A 21,773-nucleotide genomic window follows, 5' to 3' on the forward strand; every position below is an offset into this window, starting at 1 on the left:
TCCTGACTCACTGCTGCCTGTGCTGGGTGGATTAACAGGAGCTCAGCTTCCCTGCGTGTGTGGTAATCACACATCTGACTGCTGCAGCAATGGTGACTGTAGGAAACTGAAACTATAAGGTAACTTTCATGACTAAGATGAGCTATCAATAATCATCTATTTTTAAGTACAGCATCCTATAAATCCTCCTAATTAGTAAACTAGATGTCTTCTTTTTAGCAAACAATCCCCAGCCTGCTTCCTTATTTATTTTCTTGAATTCAATTATATTTGCCACCTGCTGGCCCAATCACCTAAATGACAGATTCTGGATGTAAGGTAGAAGCTGAGCCATAAACAATAATTTCATTATAGTTCAATTTAAAATATTGCCTGCACCTACTTTCTCTGCTTTATGAAGAATGTTTATGCTATTTCCTCCCCCAGGGCTTTGCTGGCTGTGGGACTCTGCACTCCCGTCGGGAGACAGAGCAGCACCGGCAAGAATTTTGCACAGCTCCCTATCCTCCAGTGCTGACCCCATCGGGAATCCAAGCTGAGATTCTTCTGCAGGGGAGAGACCACTAGAGGCTGAATAAAGAGCGAGGAGTGATTTCCAACCCTGGACTGAAAAATTGATCGGCTAAAAAGGACCCTTGGTAAAATAAAGGTTAGGAAATATTTCTTTAGAGGATAAAAATAATAGAACTTCTTTTGACATGAAAATAGATGGAGGAGGCTGTACTCCTGTCGTTATTTACCTATCATGGAGCTCTAAAATCCATCCACTCCATAAACCCAATGATTTACATTTCCAAAAATCTCCCTGAATGAAATCCAGTCTGTAAAATGCACATCTTGCAGACTAACAGCTTAACTTGAAGCATGAATTCAAATGCTTTGTTCAGCACAGCAGACTGCTCTCAAGTTTGGTAAAAGTAAATGGGCACTGAAGCCACTCATTGCCTTTAAGAATCCAACAACGTAGAGGCGGATTGCTGTCAAACTGTGAGAGCCCACAGTCCTATCATGTATGAGCAGAAGGAAAGATCGAAGACTGAAATCTGTTTCAGTCCACTTTGCTCTTGACTAGAAACTCAACAACATCCAAACCATCAAGCGTTCTACAGTTCAGGCCTTCAAAGAAATCGACATTTTCTTCCATCACCTTTTGAAGCATAACCTACAAACCCACCTTCAAAAACTCGCTGGTACACTGTGAGCCATTACACATTTCTCAAAAAAATACCAAAACCATGGAAAAGCTGCCCTTCTGAAACTGAGTTAACAAAACTCAACCTTCTGACAGGAGACAATAAAAGCAACGACCCAGTATAATACAAATCCGTGCTGCAAAAAATTTCACCATTATATTTTCTTGTAACTAGTTAAGAACACATATAAGCACAAGTTATACTCTACCAACTCTTTTATTCCATGATTCTGCATCTTTCATTTCACCGATCCTCTCCTAGATTTATTTTCCATTGACTTTCACAGTTTCGATATTAATGTTAAGCCAATATTGGATAGAATTATTATTTTACCTACTTATTTTACAATAAACACTAATTTGGCTGAGTGTGTAAAACTGTATTGTACATAAATGAAAACATTAACCAAACCGGAGGCATACAGTCAGTTAATCCCTAATAGAGGAGCTTGGAGAGAGAAACTGTACAGCATTTTTATGTAGCATGTGGGAAAACTGTGCAGCATGGGAGTTTTGAACATTAATACTGCAGCTGTACTAAATCTACTGTGTCAGACTCTGTCTGCAAGCAAACCAGATTTAAGGAAGTACATTTTTACTGCAACATTGGAGGCTGAAAAATGGTTAACTTGGTTAAGTTCAACAGAAGTAAGTTCAGCTTACTTAAAAAAGAACAGACATGTATTATGTGTACCTGTTAAACAGTCACAGACAAATAGTTCTGCATGTAGACAATTACGTGACCTGTAAAAGGTTCAAATTATAGATCAAAGAGTAATGCATTTTACAATTATGTTTTAACACTGCGGCAATTATGTGTGATAGAGAACAATTACTGTATCGGGATCTAAACAATGAAAAATATAAAACATTTCAGTTGACCATAATTTCATTGCTTAATGTCTTCGATCTGCTCTCGTCTTTCTCTGAATGTACTGTAAACTGTTAGATGGATATCTGAGTGACCCTGAGCAGGATTCACAGATATTATTTTGCTGTGGGGTTTCATATTTTCTTATACATTAAAAGAAAAAATATTGTTCTATTGCACACAGAAATACACACAGGACAAATGTTGTTCCACTGCTGTTATCTTTGTGACATATTTAAGAAATGTAAAGAAATATGCCAACTCTTCTGCAAGCCTTGAATTAGTTGTTTTCCCACAAGCACCAAACACATTGTTGGTCTCGCTGAAGACTGTGCAGAAGACATTCTGCAGGCCCTGCCTGACCAGAGGCACAAAGAAATATCCTCTGTACAGGAAAGTTCTGCAAGATGGGATGCATGAATGGGAAGTTTGGAAAAGTATGTATGCACACATCCACACACACACATGCAGAAGTTTTGGGCTTCTATTACATTATAGCTGGAGTCCTAACAGTGCTATGATATATTTAATTTATAGGTTAATTTACCTATATCTGTTCCCCTCTCCTCATGCTGTTGTTCTCTAGCTCTCTCCCCTTTTACTGGGCTGAAGAGAATCTTTTGTTGGTCTGTATATACTCAACCTTGTCCACAGCCCCTGCTCACACAGTTGACATCTCCATCTGGTCTTCTCTAGGAAGCTACTATCAAAATTATAACTGTAATGATTTCAAAACAAACAAACAAAGATACACACACACAAACAAGCAGTGTGATGTGATGAACTCCGCAACAAAAGCAGAAATTCGAGAGTGGTAGACCAAACTTTCCAAGTTTGAATGCCTGAAGCGACACATCCAGATCTTTATTTACATGCACTAGGAAGCCTGTTTTTCACCAGACATGCTCAGGCCTCCCAGTTACTAGGACTTTCTGCAGCACTCTTTATTTAGGTACTTATCTATGGATTTCTTGAGTAACTTCAGACAATCAAGTCCGACAATTTTTGCTTAAATTTCAGCGCTTCAGCTGCCACATCAATAAAAATGAGTCATTAACTTGCTGGAGCCTGAATAGCCTTCAGCAAACTTTTTGTTTCTACTTTTGATCTATGAGCAGAGACCTGGCTGAAACTGATGGGCAAGACAGTCATTTTCTACTGAAAATAGGGAAGACAACGCCAGACCTCAAATCGTCCAAGCTGACATGCTTAATCATTATAGTGCCTTCTGAAAGAGGTTATATATGAGCCTAAGATGAATTCCAATATTCCTTCCCCAGTGTTTTCCTTTGTAAGTAGTTCTTAGTTAAGTAGTAAGTACTCTTGTAAGTAGTCTTCCGTTAATTCTTTCTATTAATGAAGAAAAGTACTGAGTGAGCTAGAACTCACTCTTAAATTAAGATAATCATTATCATAAACATATGTTTTATTTGACAGTTTGAGTGATATGGGTGTGCTGTGATTTAATTCAGAGACTTTAGTCCAACTGAAGACTCAGACCATGATATTAATTAAATAGCCTCATGCTTGTCTCTAATTATATAAATCATAAAATCACCACCCTAAGGGACAGAATTGGAGATCTTTGCAAAAAGACTAGTTTTGTTTCATGACATAAGTGCAAACATACTGAATTTTCTCTGCCTACTCAGAATGGGTTTTAAGTATGCCACTGCAAGAAAAGTGTACATTGCAGCAAGATAACAAATGTGTCTTGCTTAACAACCAACAGTGTTATCTCCTTTGCCCAGACACCAAGTAGATGGCACTATCTCTTAACCATACGCTGCAGACAAAGCCTCTGGCAGGTTGAAAGTCAAACACCTCGTGCTATCATATATCTACTTACAATATAACTAAACATTGAAAAATAAGCATACAGCCAGCTATGATATACATATGAAATGCACGGGGGAAAAATTCTTCTGTGTCGCATTTGGGAACATAGACTAGTCAGCCATAAGGATCTAAAGGTCCTCCCAAGCGTGACTACTGTACTTACTCTGGCTTAATTGAGAAATGGCTAAGTTTGTGCTTGCTTTGAAAAAAAAAAAAAAAAAATCCAATTAGGAGGAGGAGTACTCTAATTTTATTCCAGAAACCTTTGCCTTCTGAATTAACATCTGCATCCTAATTTTTACATCCAAAATATCTGCATGGTTAAGCATGGGGAAGTATGATGAACAACTGCTTAAACAGTACCTGTTTCACATGCAGTATTTAGTTCAGAAATGTGCTGCCTCTTCACCAAGCTGTCGAAGTCTACACCTGATTTTATAGTAACTAGAGGCACAGGATATTCATAATATCAGCAACAAGTAATTCTGCATTTTGCATAATTCAATTACTAATTTTTCACTTTTCATGAGCCACAACATTACTATAGCCTACTATAGTACTAGCCTCAGGAATATCTGGAAACACACGCTTGTTGCTGTTAAGGTCAATGAAAAGTCTATCCCTGATTGCAACAAGGGCAAGCATGATAAAATTATAGACACCCGTTTCTGTGTGATACGTATCGTAACAAATTCTGTCATGAACAACCACAATTCCATAAATCATACAAATATCAATATCTCCTCTCCAGCTACACCATTTTTATTCACGAAATCAGAAAACAGTGAGCTCTGTGTGGGCACAGGCAGAAGGATTTCCTAATAGCAAGTCAATTATTTTTATATAATGTTGAGGTAAAGAGGGCCTTGGTCCTACAAACTCATGCAAATAACTTCACAGACAAGGAGCCCCTTGATTCTAATGAGACAACTCACTTACGTATGCTAATCACGTACATTCATAGGATTACATCCTAAAAATTACAACAGAGGTGGACTGCACTGCTGAAAGCACAGTAAAGTTCTTGGGGAAACTACTGCCAACATATCTCAACGGGTTTTACTCATTCTTTGCATATTCTATTCTATCTATGATACTGATAAAATTCAGGAAAAGTTACATAGCTTTGCCTCTAGATTCATAAACCTCCTTGAAAAGCATGATGGGCACAGTTTCTGCCACTTTATTAACTCTAGTGGACACGGAGATTCTATGGTGATTGCTTTGTATCAGGAAGTAGGTAGACGCGGCTAGAAATTTGTATTAGAGATATATTTGTTGTGAATGAATACAATGCAGTTGTATAAAAATAATTTTTCCCCTCCCACAATATTAACATTTCAACATCGGTGTCCAATCTCTTCATTAATATATGCTCCTTTTCTGAGTAGATTACTTAATTAAAGCCTGTCAGCCTATTTGTTTGTTTATTCATTTTTAAGACCAGGTTAAGCACCTTCACTCAGCATTTGTTTTTCAGTCAGCCTCCACAAGTACTAATGCCAGCTAACGCCAGACAACTTCACTGCAAGTAGGTTTGTCCCATGGAAACCCTATTCAGCAGGCTATGCCTGCTTTTCTTCTAATCGAGCTGTAGCTTTTCCCACCAACACATAGAAGAGGAGTATCTTGTCCTCAGAGAGTTGGGAAGTTTCTCCTAATGCTATTTTTCAGAGTTATTGATGCTCGAGCCTCCCATTATTATAAATCAAAACTAGTAGAATATGTTGGCTTCCCAGGGTTGGAAAAATCTTTTTAGTGTTACATTTTGTATTACAACGGTCATCTCTACTGATTTGTAACGTACTTGCAATAAATAGCTTTGAGTTTTAGTTAAACCAAATCAATTCTGTTTAGGCTATTAGTCAATTTTAACAGCAACATACTGCTTGTACCGTATATTAGTAAGAAAAATATTACCATGTATTAATCTAAACATGAATGGAATACAAATGTTTTATTGTAACAAGGAAAAATTTTGCACTTTCTCATAAGAGACCCCAGAAAGTTGTGATGAAGGAAGCACAGAAGAAACTTTCATTTAGTTATGGTCAACAAGAGACAGTGAAGAAAAGACAACTGTAACTTCTTCGAAATATTGGAGAATATTTATGACAGGGAGCAAAACAGTGTGTTCTTGAGCTTTCAGAAGGACCCAGTGCTCACTTCTATTACACCTCTACGCTGGTGAGCAAGGACTCTAGCTAAGCATCTGAACATAGTCCAGGATTTCTGAAGTATGGATCCCGGCAGTGCTCACCTACTATCAGATGAGAATCTTCAAAAACACTTCTCAAGGTAAATTCAAAACCTGAGGAGAAGCAAAGATGAAAGCAATAGCATCATGCAAAGGCAAACTACCACAGATTACTGTTTTCTTTTTTTTTTTTTTTCCCCCCGTTTCTTCTTCTAACATATTTGAAAAGTACAAATTTTCAAAATGTCAACACTAAAAAACCCAAACAAACAAAGCCCAAAGAAACCACACCACAAAACTCAGAACCTGCAGTAGGGTCCTGTGGTTCTTTCATGGGAAGCTGGGATATGCAAGAAATTATGCACTGGATCTAGATGACAAGCATTTCCTTAAGACATATCGGGGATTTATCCAAATTTAACTCACGATAACATTTCTATGAGCCAAAAATCTACATGTTGTTTCTGAGGTCATCCTTCAGTCTAATTATTTTATCTTACACAAGGAACGTTGAAAAACAAAATTCCAAACCATCATTTAATGAATAACGGCACATTTTCCTTCACCAGAGAACTTGACGGGCACAAAACAAGCACAAAAACCAACTGATGTGGAATACCTATTTTACAGTCTTACGCAATTATTTTTAAATTTGGTAATATATTTAGTCATTTTATGCCCCCCCCCCTTTTTTTTTTTTAAGTTATCCTTTCTGTACTTGTAAAATGTTATAGGCATAATCTGGATAATCTTATTACATGATGAACACGGTCTTATTTGTGGATAAGACTTCTTAAACTGACACACAACTGTTAATACAGAATCTTTTTTGTTAGAAAAGAAGCAAGAAAAAGTCCTCCATTATCGTTAGAAATAGAGAATTTTATATATTGTCACCAAACTAAAAACAGTAAGTAAATATTAACTTTGTGAAGTGCAAAACAAGTTTTATTGACCAGTGAGGTAAATATTGACTGAAGTGAAGCAAATATTTATGTGCTGACGTTAATGGGACAAATCCCGTTCAACACGACAAACAAGATTTTGCCTACTCCATTCATGTGTTTGTATTTATTCTAAAAGTTCTGAAAGGAAATATCTGGAAATCTGTCCACAGTGGTAACGCTCTTTTAAAAACAATTGGTTTTCCTTTGCAGCTACAATGGATATGCATTCAGAGGGCCAGAATATTTTTGACTTTGTACAAGACAGAGGTTTAACAAATTGTTTTGAGTCAGAATGTGTTAACACACTTATTAAAATCTGACTAGATAACAACATCTAAGACCTCTGTTTAACTGATCTCTAAAAAGGTAAACAGAAAGTGGGTCGATTTTCAGCCACTCATAAAAGAATTTTTTTCTTACACATGCAGTGGTAACTAATGCCAGAAGATTCTTTATCTATCTCACCATTTGTTCATGTTATAGTTGGTCAGATAAAACTTTTTATGGCAGAGAACCTTAATAATTACAAAGAAAGCAGAGTTTTCTTCTTCTGTGAGTTAAAAGCTGCCCCTCAATGAGAGCATGGACAGAGCAGTTACATGAGGACTCAGAGGAAGCAATGCCTCAGCCTGAGTACCAACAGAACCAGCCTCGGCAAACCAGCGTTCGCTCCTATTGGCAATGTGTCACAGAAGCCCCCCCAATAAAACCCCTTTCCACTATAAAACACAAACTAACCTAAATTAATAAACCAATATAACTTTTAAACATTTCCATTTTATGAGTTGTTAGAACGTTCATTTGATTTTTTTAACCCGAAAGATACTAATATTTACCAAAGAAAAAAAAAAAGTATAATTAAGGATATAACTATAAGCAGGTACTGCAGATGGAATATAAATCAGCAAACCTATCTACCCCTTCCTCACAGTTCCACTCAGGGTAGGTTTTTACTTACGTGAGAAGTCATTATTCAATAGAACAATTCACACCTCCACATTAACACATTAGATTGGAAAAAAAAAAAATAAAAAATTGTGAAAAACTTCAAAGATTGTATTGAAAATTCTGGCACCTTTAAGCAGACCCATTAGAGAATACCAAGGTGTCACACAGTGGATGATCATTACAGTACTTCTTCTGACCTAAATACCTTTGTAATGGTCTTACAACAGCAATTAACACACACCTTCTAAAATTCTTTAACAGCTGAATATTTTTTGAGTGATTGTACTTAAGAGATCCCTCAATGTCACTGCAAGACCAGTTCAGAAAACAGCTTTCCCACTTCATTCTAATGACCATGGGAATCGCTCTTTCTTGCAGATAAAGACAGAGGCTGAGCACCCTCCTGTGCAGTGAGCAAAAATTACAACTGCCCTTTGTGGCTCTACTAATTTTAATTCAAGGCTCTATCTACATGCAAAACCCAAGACTCTGGGATCTAATTCACCAGTTTTAAAACAATTATACGACACTATTTCAGTGGAATTACTCTCAGTTTAGAATGACTTAACAGAAACGAGCACGCTGCTGTACACAGAGAGCTAGTAAGATTTCTGGAAACCTCAGGGAACAAGATGATGTCATCGCATTATAAAAATATCTGGTTCAATTTCTTTGCGAGTTCTGCTTGACAAAGCTTACATGATCAGACTTCAACAGTGAAATTCAGGCTCCTCTGCCATTGCTGCAGTGGTGAGTTTTCAAAACTGGCCTCTATTCTTCAGTGCCTTAAATATGGGAGCACAGGAGATGTTTTCTTGTGCTCGAAAATCAAACTGAAGTAAAGGTTGTATAATTGCAGGAGCTAGTTTTAAAAAGATTGAGCATTCAAAGCTCAAGAAGCATTCAAATTTTAAAGGTCACTTGAGCCTCTTGGCAAGACTTTCAAATCCTTCAAACAGTTTAAACTAAACCCTCTTAATTTTGCAAAAGTCTTCCATACTCAAGTAACATTCTGTGTAGAACGAAGACAACCAATCAAGCCTTTGAATATTCAGGACATTCTGCTATTTTACAGACTCTTGGAAGAAAACAATTTTTATCATATCATTAACTACAATTCCTTTCCATGTATCTGAGATCAGTTCCTTTAAATTTCAGCAAAGATGTATGCTGTACACATAATCTTAAAGGACTAGTTCCTTCCACACCTTCTGATGAAAAATAGTGACATTACAGTTTATTAGGAGGAACAAAAATTGAAGATTGTAATCCCTTAATCTGCACCACACGGGAAGACTTCTGCAGAGCTCCTTCAAGAATTGGACTAGGATACAAAAATATTTTAATATTTCTGTGCATAGAACTAGTTCTCAGCAACTTTTAGTAAAGAGCAACTCTTGAAAAGGTAAGTATTGCACTGCCAGGGCATCACCGGCAGAGTTCCACGAGGACCGGTGTTTGGTCCAATATTGACTCGTGCATTTAACAATCACAGGAAAAGCAGGTCTACGGTGATGAAATCTGCTGATAGCATCAATTAAGGAGGTACCACCTACACCTAGGAGGATGAGAAAGTCTGGGATACTTATATCTGAGTGTATATATACACCTGAAAACATGCCTGGACACTGATTCTGCTGTCTGTGGGAAATTTATGGGCCTCTTAGGGGAAGAATCCAAAATACAGATTGGTAAATTTATCACTAGGTATTACGTGACCTAATGAGTGCAATACCCATGGGAAAAGACTTCCAATTTTATGTTAATGATCTCTGAAATCTTTCTTGTGTCAGAGCTACTAAATCCAGAAGTCATTAATAGCACCATGAAAACATACCTGTTATTTAACAACATCACTGAGGAGTTGCATACCTTCTAAAGAGCTGCGAACTGGAGACAAACCAGCAAGTGACCTGCAATGAGCAAACATTATTGATTAATAAGCTGCCGTGAATTAATTTCGTATTTCCAGTGCATGTAGCAATACGAAACAGTTTGAGAACAACTTTGATTTAAAACTGCATTTGTAATTTAATGCATTTTATAATTACAAAAAAGAAACAGCTGAATGAGGCTTTTATATTTATACACTTCCCAGCAACGTACAGAAGGCATGCATAATTGCCAACCATAAGATACTATTTAAAAAATAAAAGATTTATAATTGCTTTTCCTGATTTGAGAATCAAATGAAGACTTTTCACATTGTCCTTCATAAGCCAAACACTGCGTGAATGACTAACTGAGCAAGGAGTAAGAGAATGAACAATATGGCATAGCATAAGTCAAACACAACAGTTTTGTGTTATCCTTGGAAGGATGGGGATATAGCCATATAATTCTTAGAGCGCTTCCAGCCGAGCATCTGAAATCTGCGTTGGTGCTGTTACTGAGCAGTATGGTGATAATTAGGCAGCACCATATAAATGAGAAGGACTTCTGAATGTAGAGGGCCTACAGGAACAGGAGACTTGTGAGTTTGTTAGACATACTGTAGTAACATATCTGTAGTAACTAGCTCAAATTTCTTCCATCACACCAGCCACAGCCCAAGTGAAATACAGAGGATACGAGGCCTGAAATTACCACTTCAAGAAACTTCTAGCTAGGGTCCAAAACCATCATAAAAGTAGATCAAATTGCTGAAGATGCCGCCTTCAAACCTACCTTCAACAAAGATGTGTCCAGTGTTTTCAACTTCTTCCTCAAGTATAAAAGAGAAGGTTTCTTGTTAGATGGTATGCACTACTAAACACCAAGCCACTTAGCTCTTCTAAATACTTAATTTTTCACCTCATGAGATCTGCCAAGTGCCCACCTTTTCCCTCTGCCAGGGTTACTGACCCCACAGCATTTCTGTCTTTAAAATTTTGAATTAAATTCTGCTTTAATTCTAAACAACACAGGACAGATTTTCAAAACTGCTCAGATATTAGGCACCGGTTCCAGTGTGAGCTGCATACCTAAACACTTCCAGAAAAATAGCTGAGCCAAGGAAAACAGATGCCATTTCTGGATGCAAACTAATTTATTCAAGAGCATATTTTGAAAGAAAACCCTGGATCTATTTAATTTCAAGCTTCTCCTAAGAGCTATGGCAGCATTAACCAGGGCAGCATTTTCCTCAGGTTTCCTAGGAGGCAAAGCCAATTTCCAGGCAGCAGGACTTCCCTGCGGTGAGCACTAATCACCACCGAGATGATATCGCGGTCCATATATATATTTATACAGATTTCTTAATTTCTTTCCTTATTATTGCCTTCCCAGATGAATTTTAATTGAGGCGTTAAACAAAAAGCAAGAGGAAGCACTGCTCCCCGCCCCCGTTTTGGCGGGCCCGGCCCCGGCCCTGAGGCGGTTCCCCCTCGCCGTCCCCCGACGGGGCGAAGGCCTCGCCGAGCCGCGGCCGCTCGTTGCCTGAGCAACGCCCAGCTCAGGGCCTTCCTCCTCCTCCTCCTCCCCTCGCGGCTCCTCCTCTTCCTCCCCCCGCCGCGCCCTCTCCCACCCACTCGGCCTCGGCGGCGGCGATGGAGGCGGCGGGCGGCCGCGGCCTGGGCAGCGGCGCCGGGCGGGAGGCGCCGGGCGCCTGATGAGGTACCGCGGGCGGGCCCGCGCAGGGGAGAGGGCGGGAAGGGGCTCCCGGCGGCCGCTCCCCCAAGAGCCCGGGGCGGGCGGGCAGGAAGCGGCGACGCGCCTCCGGGGTCACCCCCCTCCCGGCGCCGGGGCGGCTGCGGGGGCCGGCGGGGCCCTCCCGGCGCTGCCCCCCGCGGCCCGCGCCCTCCCGCCGCCTCCCAGGGGGCTGGCGGCGGGCTCCGGCGGCGGCGCGGCCCGGCCCGGCCCGGCGAGGCGGCCGCGGCCCAGCGGGAGAGCGGCTGCCCGGGTGCGGTGGGGGCCGGCGGCCGGGGAGGGACGGGGGATGTTCGAGGAGAAGAGTCTTCAGCAAAGACCTTACTTTGTCTGATAGCGGGGGAAGGAAATTCTGGAAGCCGTCCGCTGCGTGCGGGTTTCTTACGCTTTAATAACTTACTGAAAGTTTGCTCGGCAGGGTGCCAGGGGAAGCTGCGTTACTCCCAACTATGGGATCCCTCACTTTTTTTTTTTGTTTTAAAAACACCAAACTGTCAAGTTTCGCAGAAGCCGTTCCTAGACCCCTAACTGAAGAGTGCTAACGAAGTTCTTTTACTCCCCCCTTCCTTGTAAAAACAGCATTCGTGGCCGGCTCCCTCAGACACACCGAGTAATAGTGCTCTTACACGTCAATGCAGTTTCCAGTTTATTTGCTTTATTCGCGTGCATAAAATCACAGAACATTAATTTGGGCTTGAAGTAATGATGTAATCTTTGGCCAACAAAAATGTAGTTGTAGCAGCAGCAGCGTTTCTAAATGGTAATAAATTCCCCTATTCAGATATTGTTTAAACTCTTCTAATTTAATCTCCATTTTAAAGGCTAAATAAATCTAGGTTTGTGCAAATATGTTAACTTTTTGCAGTACAAAACGAACTTTGCTCTAACCTTTTTGTATCCCCGATGAAACTAGCTGTGTATATATGCTAAGCTTTGGAAAAATGATTTCAAAGAGGAATCTGGAAGAGTTTGAAGGAATGAAAAAGGATTATAATAATATTTCCAATGTTTCAGTAATATAACTTGATAGTGACAAGTATTGTGTCGAATCCAGCTTCAAACCATTCTCCAAAATCACTACTTTGCTATCACACCAATCCAGAGAAGTCGATTTAATGCACTTTGAGTAAGGTAAAGACTGACACAAAAGTTAAAAACTGCCCTGGCAGACAGTAGAAATAAAACCTCCTTTGGGTGATCTCACTGTTAGATTACTGCTTGTTGGCTGCACTTCTTTTTTTCACCTAGACCATATGGTCCAGGCTTTTTTAAACGCTTCTTACAAAATGGACTAACCTGGTTCTGCTTACTTACCCAGACAGGATAATCTCATTAATCTCATAATGGCCCTCAATTTTGAGCATGCCCTGGTTTTTGACTAGACTTGTCTCTGAACAAGTGCTTACCATTTTATGGATGCATGTAAATGTACCCTTTGCTTCCTTCCCATCATTGTTTGCTCCTCTGGCCTACTACTGTTACTATTTTTGTGAAATTATGCAGCACTGCTCGTATCTCTTCTGTACAAGCTACTGCTGGTCTCCTATTCAGCAGCTTTTGCTGTTCTGATTTGCACTGAAGCAACTTTAGGTTTTACTGAGGCAGCCAGGTTCACTGCAGGCTAGAAAATCTGCACGTGCGTGAAAGGAAGTCATTTAATATGGCACATGGAAAGCTGCTCCTTGGAGATGGGATGCAAACCCAGCATGCCAGCTTTCAGAGCAGAGAGACAGTATCTCATGCAGGCAATCGCTCAAAACAATATTGTATTTTTGTGTTGGGTTTGGGGATTATTTTTTTTTTCCCCTAGTTAGCTCTTCCTTCAACTGTCACTTTTTATATCCCACTGTAGGAGACAAAATAGCAAGAATCTGGACCAGAAAAAAACCCCACCATGCAACCAAACTGCAGTCATCTCCACAACATCCAAGGGAGTGGTGATGACTCTTCATCTTCTCCGAGCGCCCACGCAGCGAGGTTGTCAGGGGAGAGCTCGTGCCATCACAGCGGGGATGTTCGCATCCAGCTGAACTCTGCTGTGGGAGAAGCCAGAGACAACGCGAGTTCCCGGCACTCGAGGCCGGGTTCCCAAAGTCACTCACACGGACAAGCCCACAGCGAAGCGGGGGGCCTCGATGATTCCACTCCAGACTCGGAGGAACACAGCGGCACCTCCCTCTCGGAGCTCAGATACCTCCTCCAGTGGCTGCACAAAAGTCTGCCGTATATCTTGATTCTGTGTGTCAAATTGATCATGCAGCATATCATTGGTAGAGTATAACAAAATAAGGTCTGAGGGAACAGACCCTTCCCCCAAAGAGACAGACTAATAACCATGCCTGAAATATAATTCAATTTATTTTTAGCTTTATTTTTATTTGCTTTATTCATCAGAAAGAGAGATACACTAAACTACATTTCAGTGGCTTCTGTTTCCTTTGCTGGCATATGTACAATGTGCTAAATTATTCTGGCTTGATAGTCTGAGCTATTAATTGTAATTACAAAGACATATTAGAAGTGGCTGGTTTTTAATCCAGTTCAGTAAAGTTTTTTTTTATTTTCTTGTGTATAACTGACCCTTTTTTCCTACTAGGCATTTCTCTTGGAATTGGGCTGCTAACAACTTATATGTATGCAAACAAAAGCATAGTAAATCAGGTTTTTCTAAGAGTAAGTATCACCATACATAACAAAATTCTGTAAGTTAACCAAGACCTTTATCCATCAATTTTTGAAAGAAATGCAAATGGAGATACTGTTTTATTTACCTAATAATACTAGGGGTCAAGGTTTCAAGATGGAAATAAAGTCTTAATGCTTCTGTACAGTATAGAGCTGCTCAGATAAATAAGGTTTTCAAAATTCAAAAAGAGGTTTTTTTCCCCCCCTCTGACTTTGAATATTAAAACCACTTCAACTGATAAAAGCTTTTTGGAATTTATGGAAGAACTTCTTAACTGTATTTGTGGAATCAAATAACAGTTGACAGCTTAAACTTTCAGCTGTTTCTGTTCACTCCCAAAGGAAAAATCTGTTGTTTCTTCAGAGTGGGGTGGGTTTTGGTTATCTTTTTAGAAAAAAACCTTGATGCACATAGAAATTGTTGTGTTGAAACATAAAAATTACCACTTTACCTTTCCACTGAGTTGTTCTCTTTTATTTGGCCTAAAACCACAAAGATAAAGTCCTCTAGTAGTAACTCTGTTCAGATATAACAGACTTGGTGCTTTGGAGATATATTTAAGACACTTATACTGAGATAAGGACTGTAATACATCTTTACAACTATCTTACAGGAACGGTGCTCCAAGTTGCAATGTGCTTGGTTACTAGTATACCTAACTGGATCATCTCTCCTCTTGTATTACACCTTTCATTCTCAATCACTGTATTACAGGTAAGTAGAGGAACATCTCTACTCACATCATAAATTACTCAAATATTAACTGGGAACATTTTATCTAGGCTGCTGCTGTTTTTCTTTAATTGTGGCATTGGTTTCTCTTTCAAATTATTTTTTATTTTCTTCATTTTTATATCTTCATTTCTCCTCTTCTGCCAACCTGAACAGGTGCTGTCCTTAAAAACAGAATGTTAGAATTTGCAAGATTAGACCCCATACTCGGTGGCACGTACCTGGATTTGATTCCTAGCTTTGACCCTCCCTGGCTCCTTGCCTTTGGGGTACTGAATATGGCATTCTGGAGCTCTGTGGAGTTCATGGCTCCAAGTTAATTTTTTTATCCCTCTTACCATTCTGTAGTTACAGTCTTGGCTGTAAATCAGTCAAAGGCTGTATTGCTAAAATGAGAAGGCAAGTAGAGAATAGGGGTCGTGATGAAGATACAAGAAAGAAGATTCAAAAATGGAAAGGTGGTCAGATCATCAATTATCAATTTACAATAAAGAGTTCATTTTCTTAGCAAATATTTTTCCTCTGTGTAAAACCAGAGGAGGTTTTACACAGAGGAAAAGGTTTCCTTTTTAAATTAAACCTGCCGGGATAATCTCTGGTTATGCTTTCCTCTACACAGGGTGCCCCAGTAACTTCTGATACTTCTTTTTGTAGCTTAATCTTCTTAAACCCTACTGTGGATTTTATGAACTTCTGGGAGGTACTGTGGATTGTGGGAGTCACAGACTTTATTCTGAAATTCCTCTTCATGGGCTTCAAGTGCTTTATTCTCTTGGTGCCTTCTTTTATGATGTCCTTTAAATCCAAGGTAAGGAAACAAACTGTATTTTTGCTTCCTTACAAAGTTTCTTTAACAGTAAAATTAGCTAAGTGTTAAATTCTACCCAGAGATAAGTCTTTTTAATTAAAAGTCAGTATATAATCCAGCACTACACTGTGGGCAAGAAAACCCTGAGGATTTCATGTTCTTCCCTGCTTGGTGCTAAGGAAGGTTTACAGTCTGATCTGAAACAATTGCTATTATGTCATCGGATAAATGGGTTTATTTCTGTCTCTAAGTGGGGGGGACACGAAGAAACCTTTTATCTGCTGCAGTGTAACAGTGTGTATAGAGGCGGTTAGTGGGGAGCAGCTGAAGCACAGCCAATTTTTTACATGCTCAACAGTAACTGACATGGGAAGATTTTAAGATCTGTGGATGCAAACAGCTGTTCTGTCTGTCTCCAAGAAATAATTCAGAATTTTAGTTTATAAATTTAAGCAATTTTTGTGTCAGATCGGTGAATTTGATTCATAGCTTAATTCCCCAAACCATTAAAGTTTAGTAATTTTCACCGAAGCCCACACTGGTTGGTGGGGTATTTATTTTTATCTGCTTCCCGAGGTGAGACAGGCAAAACCAATTAAATTTTATGTCAAAATAGCAAATACTAGTATTGGTTCAAAAAACCACCAAAAGAAGTACAATTCATATGTGTTAGCATTTGAACAAGGTGTTTTGGTAGGTTTTATCTCTTAAAATGTACCGGAACAAGTTTTTCTCAGGTACAACTGATTTTTCTAAATACCAGTCTACAATCAAGATAACTATTTTCATAACATCCAAAAAATAGTTACTGAAAATTGCATTACACCAACTATGACCTAAACTGTGGCTAAATTAAAAAAGGAATTTGGTTAATAGAGGCATTATCCAGTGTATATTATAGAAAGAATACTTCTTCCCTGTTATAGTTTTAAAGACAAACTTAAGGAAATAAAGTAAGTAAGCTAAGTATCTGTTACAGGCACGCACACAGAGTGCTCTGTGCAGGACACGTGTGCTCTGTAGTTGTTACTCAAGTCATTTTTTAGGGTGTCATTGAAATCTGTTTACCTCTTCAGTCCAGCTACCCTGTGCTTCTTTCCTGATCTCCCAATTTTCTTATCACCCCATCCTATAAAGGAGTTGATTATCACAAGATAAGGCATGAAATAATGTTTACAGGAAAACAGTTTGTAATTTATGGCTGTTAATAAAAGAATGGGCCTTGCTCTTGTTATTTAATCCTGAATGCAGGACACAACTCTGTTAATGACAAGCTGATCTACGTGTCCAAATTTGTCTTATTTTCCTTTTCATGTAACTTTTATTTTTTAATGCTTATGAAATGAAGTCTGATAGCATTATTTATTAAGCAGGTAGGCATCTGACAAAGCCATCCGATTTTAGCCTATTCATTTGATTTTCTGCAGTACAGCAATCATTTGTGTTATTGTTACTTGTGGTGAGACTCATCGTCTGGTCTTCATTCTTTTTCATGCTTCATATTTAGTTGTTTCAAGATATTATGAGAGGAAGTTATACATTGTTGTTATTTTGCATCTTTTCTCTATATTTTAAAAATCCTTTGTGTTTTGAATCTTGAGCGATTCCTTTGCATGTCTTGCTTAGGGCTACTGGTACATGCTGTTAGAAGAACTCTGCCAGTATTACCGTATGTTTGTCCCCATACCAGTTTGGTTCCGTTATCTTATTGGCAATGGGGAGCTGGACAGTGTACTAGGATGGACCCTTGGGATATTGCTGGGCCTTCTCTACTTCATCCTAAAAGTATGTAAGCCATATATTCCTCTCAAACTTATCACTGGAGGATTAGAGACACACAAACTGACACATTTCTGAAAGTTCCCCTGGGTTTGAACTGAGTTGCAAGTTGGTGATTCAGTTTAACTGATAGAGCCTTCCAAAACTGATAGGAAAACTGGCTCGGGACACTAAATCCACTTTTTCCTGCACCTGTTCTGGGAATGGATTGGGGTTGCGTATCAAGGAATACTTACCATAGCTCCCCTCACATCAGACACTGATCAGACTGTTATCAGATACTGATAACAGGAAAAAGCTTGCAAAAAGAAAGGTTTATGGCTAAAAGAATCAGCATTTTCCAGGAAACTAGATTTCCTCTCCGCTAGAGTGTGTGATGCTAAACAAATTAAAGATAAGTGTTCATAGTGGCTGTCTACTTCACCAAAGAGCTAATCTGCCCCAGATGTAACCAGACTCAGTACAGGTTTGGCTTTGAATATAGAAAATACTTTATAATGTGATGGTATCTTAATTACAAGCCTAAAGACTACTGCATATATGATAATAATGCTGATAGATTCGCACTGGGGTGCTTCATTTCAGAACCTCAACACAGTATTTCTTTTAAAGAACAGACACCTACTGGGGAAAATTCAGGATAAATTCTTGTTTTGGTTACATATTAAGCAGCTAAACTAGGGTCAGTCTGAACTATAGCTTTGCTTTATGTTCCTGAAACTAGCAGTGGGAATTCTAGTGTTGGAATCTGCACAAAATCTTGGAAGCTTTTTAGTTCACAGAGAAAAAATACTAAGAAAAAACTCAGGTTTTCTTCTCCCATTTCAGATTTTGAGCTTTTTTGGACAGTTGAGAAACTTCAGGCAGGTCTTACGGATATTTTGCACGCGACCAGTGAGTACTGAATTCTCTTACAGAAAACAATAAGCCCAGTTTACATGAAAATACTTCTTTTTTTTTTTTAATGCCTCATTCTTGTATTACTTTGTATTCCAACAACAGACAACTGAATTTTTAAAGTAAACCCTGGATACTTGTTATCCCATTTGACACTCTGAATTCCTTGACTATGTGATTACATTGTCATCTAGACAACAAAAAACCCCCAGAGAATCTATTCTGCAGGAAATAACATGCCCTTTTTGTCCTGCTTCCTACTTTTTAACTGAAACAAATATTGATTGGATGCAGGCTGAGCTTTATGATGAAATACAGTGATAACTGAAGCTTGCCAAAATAACTGACATGCAAGTAACTTCTGTTAGAATTGTAAGTTTCTGGATAATCTTCCTCTGTAGTAAAAGATGTTGGTTAGAGTGTGCTATTCATGCACTAAAATGCATAGAATATTTGGAGCACAGTGTTATTAAACTAAAAGAATAACAAAGCACATTTTCTAAGCGCTGTCTTGATCGAATTGGAACTTAACGCAGTGTTTTACTCAGAGGTTACTGTTAAAATAAAAATTGCCACAGATTTTTCCAGTAACTGTGATCAGGGGAAGATACTAACTAGACAGCATGCCAAGTAGGAGCACGTAAGCTTTAGGCCCCAAAACAACTATAAAAAACTTAACAACATTTTGTTGCATTAGGGATTGGATAGTTTTCCTGACATGGCAGCCCTTATTCCAATTCCTTTCTGTCCTGGTATTTCTGTGTTTTGTTTTGGCTTCCCCTCTCCCCTAGAAACTAATATTTGCTGAAAATACCTTGTTTTACAGCACTACGGGGTGACAGCTAGCAAGAGACAGTGTTCCGAATCAGATGATATTTGTTCAATCTGCCAAGCTGAATTTCAGAAGCCTATTCTGCTTATCTGTCAGGTAATACACATAAACATAATTATTTTTTGCAAATTTAAGACTATCTTAAACAACTGGTAAACAAAACAACATAGATTAGTGAGTGTATGTCTTCTGATTATTTTTAGAAATCAGGCTATGCAAATAATATACCGTCTTATAAATGGAAGAGCTTAGAAGCTCTAAGTTCTCATTCTTTTCATTACAGCACACATTTTGTGAAGAATGCATCTCTTTATGGTTTAATAGAGAAAAAACGTGTCCACTCTGCAGAACTGTTATTTCAGACCATGTTAACAAGTGGAAGGATGGAGCTACATCTATGCATCTACAGATTTTCTAAAGCATGTCAAACAACTTGTCTTACAGTTTGTTTGTTCAAGCTGAAGTTTTTCAGTTTACTGCAGATTAAATTGTAGGTGGCACAAGGAACGAGTTTCCAAATTCTCGATTATCATGCCTCTATGAAATGTTCCAATATTTAAAACAGTGCAGAAAATGTTAACTTGACCTTCTTAAGTACAGAAAAGTAAGTTTTCAGAAAGAATGCAGGAAAGGCAGCATTGTGTCTCTTGTGATTCATGTAGGAAACAATCAAGTCCTTGAAAAATGCTGCATTACTTCTTCCAGCAGCTTCTTAATTCAAGATTTTATTTAAAAGTTTAAGTAGATTTCCAGAATGTACTAAACTGTATTTATCCTCCTAACATCACTCAACCCAAAAGGTCAACCTACATATTTTATTAATATTATGAGCAAACTTTACACTCTGGACTACAGTGAGAATTAGAGCTACTTATCACACTTGGCATTAAGGATCCCTTAATGCCTGCCCAGTAGGTGAGAGAAATTAACTTCTTATTCACACACCTGTAACAGCAACTGTTCTCACTGTACCTGGAGATAAACCCCAAGAATAAGACGTTTCCCCTTTAGGTTCTTGTAGACTTCTAATGGATCTTTGGCTTAATATATAAACCAACCACTGATATTAGTTTTTTACTTAGCATTTTTTAAAGTTGGTATTTTTAAAACAAATCTTTAATACTATATTTTTGTCATAACAGGAACCAGATTTTTCTTACAGGGGAGAATCTATTTTATACTCTATTTGCAATTTGTAGTATGCATAAAAATCAGAGAGAATAAATGCATTTAAATCTATTTGTTTGGTGCATGTTGAATAAAGGAACAAGATTCATTCCTGCCTCAGTATTAACTTACATGTAAGCACATAACAGCTCACTGCTAGGTATACTTTTCCTGTTGACATCTCTGAAAAACAAAAACATTCCAAATGATACAATTTATTCATGACTAGTCTTTATGCTAATTAGTGAGCTTACTTATGTATAATCTCACTTTTTTCCCTGCTTGTCTTTTTTCACCTTGCTATTCAGATAAGACTGAAAAAAACCCACTCAAATGATTCTGTTACAGCAAAGTTAAATTGAGTTGCCATTAACTTGAGCTTGTCTTAACTGAGTAACTTTAGGAAACTTCTAAGTTTGGGAAAAAGCGGAATTTAAAAGTTAAACGCTTACTTGATGAACGATGTAGCAACTCAAATGGCCAGGCAGTGACTGAGTACTGTAAAGTTGCAGCTGACACAGCCAGATTTATAGGGCTGACAGGGCAGGATGGGAGAGTGCCCTTAAAGGTACAGCTAGAAGTCTAATACTAGTAGAATTTAGTATTCTGAATAAAAATGTAATGAGATGGAAGATTCAAGCTAAGAGGTATCATTTTATGTTCAAGCTTGCTTTTGCTATAGCATGCTGCATATTTGCTAACTGTATTTTTGTTTGAAGCTGACTGCAGTTCAGAGTAAATGTGCCCTATGATTGTTCCACCATGCTATCTGAGTGGCTGGGGAAAGACTCCAGATTAAAGAAAACAGGCAAAAGCTTCTAAGTCTGTAATTGGAAACTTATGGGCGTAGAAGAGCCTGGTTCTCGTGGAAGCCTCTCCCAGCAGATGAGGTACTTAGTTTGGAGAATGTGCAGCTGAAAGGGGTTAGAGCAGTCCTGAGGGTGGCAGGGAAGACTTGGAACTTGGCCATAGCCAGAGCTGCACCGTAACGGGCTTGTGCCTGTACCTCCAGTACTGTCAGGACAAACTGCTCTTTGTTTCCTTGGGGAGATCTAGCTATGCCTTAGCTTGCAGCTGAAGTTCCTACAAGATCAGAACTGTCTGTTATTTAAATTTCATCAATGCTGATATTCAGACTGCTGCTGCAGCAGAACTCCTCCTGAGAGATGGATAAGAACTGAATCAGTCAAGGAACAAAAAAAGAGTAGGGGGAACTTAAGGCTGGATTCTAAATCTCTGATGGGCCCACAG

At 38.8% G+C, this 21,773-nt stretch overlaps 1 protein-coding gene across 1 annotated transcript; it reads left to right on the plus strand.

The window, feature by feature from the left end:
- The first annotated feature begins 11,568 nt into the window (after positions 1–11,568).
- On the plus strand, positions 11,569–20,594 carry RNFT1 (ring finger protein, transmembrane 1). Its single transcript, XM_074923035.1, is given in 10 exon segments — positions 11,569–11,588; positions 13,474–13,499; positions 13,502–13,891; positions 14,218–14,294; positions 14,921–15,021; positions 15,694–15,847; positions 17,474–17,632; positions 18,455–18,520; positions 19,350–19,451; positions 19,639–20,594. Coding segments are annotated over 10 exon segments (1,215 nt in total). The 5' UTR covers positions 11,569–11,583; the 3' UTR covers positions 19,774–20,594.
- Positions 20,595–21,773: the final 1,179 nt, after the last annotated feature.

This window comes from Athene noctua, chromosome 19 (genome assembly GCF_965140245.1).
Source record: "Athene noctua chromosome 19, bAthNoc1.hap1.1, whole genome shotgun sequence".
Classification (NCBI taxonomy): Eukaryota; Metazoa; Chordata; class Aves; order Strigiformes; family Strigidae; genus Athene; species Athene noctua.